Source organism: Hippoglossus stenolepis, chromosome 15 (assembly GCF_022539355.2).
Source record: "Hippoglossus stenolepis isolate QCI-W04-F060 chromosome 15, HSTE1.2, whole genome shotgun sequence".
Taxonomy (NCBI): Eukaryota; Metazoa; Chordata; class Actinopteri; order Pleuronectiformes; family Pleuronectidae; genus Hippoglossus; species Hippoglossus stenolepis.
In genome coordinates, this window is record NC_061497.1 from 18,273,668 (window position 1) to 18,280,720 (window position 7,053).

General features: G+C 42.4%; 1 protein-coding gene across 1 annotated transcript; it reads left to right on the plus strand.

The window, feature by feature from the left end:
• The first annotated feature begins 2,917 nt into the window (after window positions 1-2,917).
• hmgb1a (high mobility group box 1a) lies at window positions 2,918-6,848 on the plus strand. Its single transcript, XM_035177984.1, has 5 exons — window positions 2,918-3,060; window positions 5,207-5,400; window positions 5,594-5,745; window positions 5,851-6,025; window positions 6,162-6,848. The coding sequence occupies exons 2-5, from the start codon at window positions 5,254-5,256 to the stop codon at window positions 6,312-6,314; spliced, it is 627 nt and encodes a 208-aa protein (XP_035033875.1). The 5' UTR covers window positions 2,918-3,060; window positions 5,207-5,253; the 3' UTR covers window positions 6,315-6,848.
• Window positions 6,849-7,053: the final 205 nt, after the last annotated feature.

Below are 7,053 nucleotides of genomic sequence, written 5' to 3' on the forward strand. Positions count from 1 at the left end.
CTCAGGTGCAATGAAATTGTAAGAGGAATCTCTCTACGTGATGTACGAGTAAAAAAATATTGAAATATATGAAAAACATAATTTTGTTTATAATAAGCTAATAATTCATTAATCAATTCATAATTATTCAGTATTTTTTTATATATACCTTTTAACTGTAGTAGAATAACCCTAATAAAGATGAAAATGTGTCATAATTTAAAGTCAGTTGTCTAATTTTGTGTCTAAATATGTATTGGACCTATACTGTCTGTGGCTGTGGGATAAGTGGAGGGGTGGAGCTGGTTGGATGGGGATGGCTGAGTGGGGGGGATACATATGTCACTTGCTCTGGTTTTATAATATTGCCCCAGCTCTGACACCTCCTGCTCCTGTACACCCCCAACCCAACCCAACCCACACATACATGGACATTCATGCGCACACGTTATCTCCACCCAATCCCGCCTCTTGCATGTGCCCTCCTCTCCCCTATAAGCCCCTCCTGGATCTGCTGCTCTCCTGTCCTCTATTTTCCTCTTGATGACAAAATGAATTTGCATATCTTTCCCAGGGAGCACTCATTAGAATGCATAAACCGGCCGCCTCCGAGCCTCATGATCGGGCTCCAGCTTTCTGCCTGCCGTGGCATCTCCTGGTGCAAAAAATGAGACACAGACAGGCAGCATCACAGGCAGACATGTGGCCTGAGTCTGGGTTGTGATTGGCATTTGGAATCAGTTCACCGTTCCCATTCTTAATTCAGGGATAAGAATAAACTCTGTGTCAGCCATTTTTCTTTGTTTCTTTACGTGCTGCTTAGCATGAGGCCTATTTATTAAATATCAATTTCCTTATTAAAATGTTCAGAGAGATAATTAACCAATGTCAAGCACACACAGGATTATCCCCTGTAGGTATATGACTGTATTCTGCAAGTCATAATGAACATGGACATTTTCTTTATCGTAGCACCCCACCCCCTACCACTGCATTTCAACAGACAAGACAAGACAAGCCTTTCAGATGATTACATTACCTCCACTTTGAGCAAAGTGTGCAAGTCGTCTTGAAAAATGTCTCTTTATTGGCTTCAAATCATTTAGCAGATGTTTTTTTGTAGGCCCGGCCTGGCCCAAGAATCATCAATTGTTCTTAAGCTTGGCCTAATGGTGGCGCTAGACCTCAGGTCACTGGGTCACAGAAATCTGAATGTTACCTGAAATATGAATCTACACAGATTCATATTTTCTAACCCCCTCCTTCAGTATAATACACAGTAAACGTTTTAATGTCTGTATTAGTTACATATCAGTAAACACCAAAACGACACAGTTAATATGAAAGACGCACTCATTCAAAAAAATTGGCCTCTTATCCTGGTGAAAGATCAAGGTCACAGGGTCATTAAGGTCATTAGGTGTGTTTGAATAGCATGAATGTGCAATATCTGTCATTGATCAGATAAGCAAACACAATCACACAATCTCCTAACACCTCTTGGTACAGGTAGTAAGCTGAATTATTCAACTTTACAACAACACAGTGAAATAAGGTTTAAGAGACATTGTGGAATTAACACCTTATGTGATGAGACATATTCTGTCCTGTAGTCTGTGTGAAATCATCAATTAGAAGGATGCTGTTAGTCTTGGTAATACAGTGGTTACACATCTGGAACAACAGCCTTTAAAATAAAAAAATACATATGAAAGTGTGTGAAAGCCATATTCTGTTTATATAGCCTAATATAGCTGGAGACAGTGGGTTACATTGAAATTAATGAATTTCTCATTGTTGTCATTTTCATATTTGAGTATATTGTAATTTAGTGCTTTAACCATTTCACTGCACTACACAGTGTCTGGGGTTAAACATAAAAATAAATCTGCATTGAGACTATGATACAGACATTTTTACCATTGGGACCCATATATTTATATCTATGGAAACAGACCTGCAAACAGTACTGGACTCTTTGCCATTAAAAAATAAATTCCTATGGGATTAAATGATTATGTTGCCTATAAAATGTTTTATCTTTGTCTTAAACCGAACAGTGCAGCCCTTAGATCATATTAGTCTGTGTTTTAACTGAGCTGGAGTCACTATCATCCTGCAATCAGCTACATGATTCCAATCAACTATTTGAAGCCCCCATAGGAAGGAGGCATAAAAACATATTGTGCAGAAAAACATGAAAAAGAATATATGTCTATGTATTAAATACCTTTATCATGGCTCTGATTATCATAATGGGGACTGCAGACTCATATGTAAACAACCACAGCACCAAGTAAACATGAGTTTTAATGACACAGATAATTAACAGATAGTAAGAGAATTAAAAAAAACACATCATCTTAATCAGTTTGATGTTTTATTTTTTTCCACCCATGGGTTGAAAATGAAAATGATTTACTTAGCACAGCAATCAAAGGGACATGTGATTAGCTGTGTTCATATCGTGCTGTCACTCCAACGCGCAGCTGAAACCCTCAACACGTCCCATCCAGCTCGAGAAACGCGTGAAGTTCTCCTCACGCACTTTCCCCCGACCCCCCACCCCCCCAGGTATAATTGTGCAAATAAGCTCACGTGTGCTGCAGAGGAACGCACACTGGAGGTGGTCGTTGGGGGGGAAATAAGGAAGAGGAGAGGGGGGGGGTGGGCCCGTGCATTGCGATCGGACGGCGTCTCGCAGCCCGTCTCCGATCCCCCGTCTCATTCACTGAGCTCCTCCACTGTACACTGCGCTCGACGTAGTGAATTGAATACTATGGCGAACACCCTGCACTACTACCAGCAGCTCCCCGCACGCCGCACACTTGTGTTTTCGTATCCACGCGCCTCGGAAAACTTCGGTGACGTTTCACAAAAGACGGCCAATCGGAGCGCGTCTTCCATTAGGACAATGAAAAGCCGGCGGCCAATGGCAGCCGCGCCAGACCGGGCGCCGGCCAATTGCGTGCGGGCCCCGTCGAGAGTAATGTTAGCGAGCTGAAGACTGAAGACATTGCGTATCGCTGCTCCCTCATACACAGCCATTGCAGAGCGCTGAGATCCAGAGACTGTCCCTCGGTGAGTATCACTCAGCAACATTCAAACTGTCCGGAATCGGGTAAAAATCATGTAAAGACCCATTGTTAACATCTGTGCGTGTTAACCACGATCGAATTTAAGACATTTTGTCGCTTGTGTGTTTTTTGCATGAGCAAAACCGTGTAAAAAACACAACAACAACAAAAAAAAAATTAAATAGCCGGCGCCTGGCAGCTGACGTTACTGTGCCTGGGAGTGAGGGGCAGACGCTTTGTAAGGGGAAAAAAATGGGCAAGAAAATAATATTAACCTTGAGCGAATTCGACGATAACAGTCGATTTTGCTGAATAGGATTAATTCTGTATGTTGCCGTCGTGGTGTGTGGAGAAAATCGAGGCGAGTCGAACGGTGGTTATCGCGTAAAAATTCCGTAATGTCCAGCGGACGAACGCTGTTAGCGACAATGGTAGAAGATCACCGTTAGCTAGGCATTGCAGTGCATTGCGAAGCTGAATGACTGTCATGCGAAGAGCAGCGAGCGTGCGGCTCCCGGGGAAAGAGGCGAAAAATCAGGGAAACACGAGAAAAAGAGAGGACGTGTCAAGACGTACACGTCCGTGGGTTTGTCGGCTTGAACTCACCCGAGAAGACGGTGGAAAAATTGCCTCACGATCTGCGCTTTTACTGTAATGGCTGACTGTATTCGCATAGGAAACAAGGCAGCGAGGCAGATGGGAAGCCAGCGACAGAGGCGCAGTTCACTTCAACTTTTTCTAACCGGCTTTTCTAGCGAAGCGAACGCGCAACTGTGGCATCTAACGACGGCAAAAAAAAGCCCAGCCTTCCCTTGTTCCAACGGCACCATTGCCGGATTGTTCCGCCGCTGACAAGGGCTTCAAATCGGGCTCTGAAGTGAAGTGGTCGCCGCGGTCGCTCTGCCCTCTATTGCATGCAGTGCAATGGCTGTGCGCTGACACAAAGAGAAGGAGCCATATTCTCCATGTTAGTGGATGAAGACGAGCGGCCATTAGGAGCTCATAGAAACCAAGTCAGTGGCTCAGCCCGCTCATAGACACAGCGCAGACCCAATGTATTACTATACAAGGCGGCCAGTGCAATGGGATTCAATCGGGGGAAATATTTTGCCAGGATCGCCGGCTTTTCGACCATATCTGTCGTGTTGCAAAGCGAACTGCGGGGAGGGAGGAGACATTTGAGGGGGACTTTCTTTCATGAGGAAGGCATTCTCACAAAATGGAAGAAGAAATATTGCTGTCGTTGTTGACCTCCTTTTCCTCAACGAGAGCCTATGCGCCATTACTACTTCGCTCGACGCAGCTTTACTTGGGGACTTGCTGTAGCGTTTCATGGGCGAATATAGAGGAAATATAACGCGTTTTAAAACGCATTTTCTAAACAGTTCGGATTTTTTCCCAGAATGACAGAGATGGAAGACATGAAGGAAACGAGTGTTAGATCACATCCAGACGCAGTTTTTCGTGTTTTACTTTACAATAAATACGTCTTTTGTGTGTTTTGTCTCTTTTTTGTGTAAAAGTTGTTTTTTCATGAAAACACGAACACGAATGACACGAGTTGTTCCCGAAGCCCTATTCTTCATACACATGATATTTATATATGGTGATTAATTTTATTTTTTATTTTTTTTTGCAAAAACACGAGTCATGTTTTCTGAAGCCAGTGAGTTCACGGTGAAGAGTCCCACACAGGACTGAGCTTTAGTTTATGTTTTCTTTTTTACTTAAAGTCAACTTTTACAGTTACATGTGGAAGTGAGAAAAATATTAACGGACTAACACAACGAGAACAAATCTCGGATCAGTGAGTTTTATGTGAAATGACACCTTACAGGTTGCATCATGAAATGAATAAAGTGATTTAAAATTTTCCACCAGTTTCCGGTTTTATTATAACGGGATTTGCCAACTGGTCCCAGTTTGACAGCAAGGAGGGCGGGTCACTTTTGACAGCTCTGTCAGTACTAGTGGTGAATGGAGAGAACTAAAGGCGTGATCGTTGTGTTGAAGCGAAGTATGGGTGAACTAAAAGTAACACACACATATCTTAATATGATCTAATCAATCTTTTTAATTAACGATTTAAAGAGATAATTAATAAAAATTTAAAAAAGTAAAATGATAATAATTTTTCATTATCTGTGCAGTTGTGCACAGCCTGTTTTTACTTGCTTGCAGATAAACTACCATAAGGATGGGGAAGGATCCAACCAAGCCGAGGGGGAAGATGTCCTCCTATGCATACTTTGTGCAGACCTGTCGGGAGGAGCACAAGAAGAAGCACCCTGAAGCTTCCGTTAACTTTTCCGAGTTCTCCAAGAAGTGCTCTGAGCGATGGAAGGTGAGAAAAGAAATTTCAGATTATGGCCGTGGGATAATTTTAAAGCTCTTAGTAACAGTTAAATGTGCACATTGTGCAATAGGAAAGATTATGAAGCACCATCCCGGGGAATCTTGAGGGTAAAAAAAATGTTGTGTTTAATCTGAGTGTCGCCACAAATTCAACAATCTGCTAATAACCTTTCTGTTTTCAGACAATGTCTGCCAAGGAGAAGGGCAAGTTTGAGGACCTGGCCCGAACGGACAAGGCCCGTTATGAGAGAGAGATGATGAGCTATGTCCCAGTCAGAGGAGGAGGAGGAAAGAAGAAGAGGTTCAAGGACCCCAATGCCCCCAAGAGACCCCCGTAAGTACTGCATGTCTCTCTGCAGAATAAAACAAATAGAAATCATGAAGATCCTACTCGTGTTGTAAAGGGATAATATGAAAACTGTTTCCTTTTTCCCCCCAGATCTGCCTTCTTCATCTTTTGCGCAGACTTCCGCCCTAAGGTGAAAGGTGAGACCCCTGGTGCTACCATTGGTGATGTTGCCAAGAGGCTGGGTGAGATGTGGAACGGCACCGCTGCAGAGGACAAGCAGCCCTACGAGAAGAAGGCTGCTAAACTGAAGGAGAAGTATGAGAAGGTAAAGAAACAACTCACCTATTGTAGCACATTTTAACAATGAGTTCCCGTTGGGCTGATCTGCCTCATCAAGACTCAATTACAATGACTTTAAAGAGTCAACATTTGTTCAATATCTTGTCTTTTCTAAATCGCAGGATATCGCTGCATACCGTGCTAAGGGCAAACCAGGCAGCGCAGCGCCAGGAAAAGCCCCGGCCAAGGCTGAGAAGAAGGTTGAAAATGATGATGATGATGATGATGAAGATGACGAGGAGGAGGAAGACGATGATGATGATGATGACGAGTAGATTGCGAATGACATATATATAGTGGTCATGTTCTTGTTTATAAAGCATTTAACCCCCTTGTACACACTTCACTTACTGAAAGAAAATACGTTAGTATCCAAGGGGTAAAAAAACAACAAAAAAGGCTGTGTATATCAGTTGTTTTTATGCTGTACAGTTTTTTTCTCCTTTTTGTATAGTTAACACTACACAAGTATTGTGTTTGTATCCTTCTGCCAGTCTTATTTTTCCAGTGGTAGTTCCTGGGCCACTATCCTGCCTGGTACAGTGTAAAGGGGTGGGCTTACAGTATTTACCCTAGCTAGCGGTGCACAGCACATAAAAAATCATTCTGAGTTAGAGCTGAGTGTTTATTCTTTTTTTCCTTTTTCCTGTGTGTTTTTATTTTGAAATGACGTTATCAAGATTGACGTATCACGGTTGTTTTACTGATCCTTATGTACCACTGTAATAGCAAAAATAAGAAAAAAACGCCTTGTTTATCGTTGAAAATTAAATTGCTTCTGATGTCAATAAACTTTTTTTTTAAATAAATCGTTTTGTACAGTGTGTCGGAAAAAGAACTAATGTTCTGCACAGTTTATCCTGCAGGTTTGCTTGTTTTAAGATTAAATGGTTGTGTCTATTCTGATGCTCGTGTGAGGTATGACTCATCACCACAACTGTTTATGTATCCTGTGTTTCTATTTCTGCTGTGGTCATATGCAAAGGGGGCTGTGTGTAGACGCTCCGCTGGAGG

What these genes read in the sequence shown, in the direction of transcription:
- hmgb1a (XM_035177984.1), top strand. Translation starts at nt 5,254, where the DNA reads ATGGGGAAGGATCCAACCAAGCCGAGGGGGAAGATGTCCTCCTATGCA. An exon ending in AGTGCTCTGAGCGATGGAAG is followed by an intron (nt 5,401 to 5,593) that starts GTGAGAAAAGAA and finishes TTCTGTTTTCAG; the next exon opens with ACAATGTCTGCCAAGGAGAA. An exon ending in TGAAGGAGAAGTATGAGAAG is followed by an intron (nt 6,026 to 6,161) that starts GTAAAGAAACAA and finishes TCTAAATCGCAG; the next exon opens with GATATCGCTGCATACCGTGC.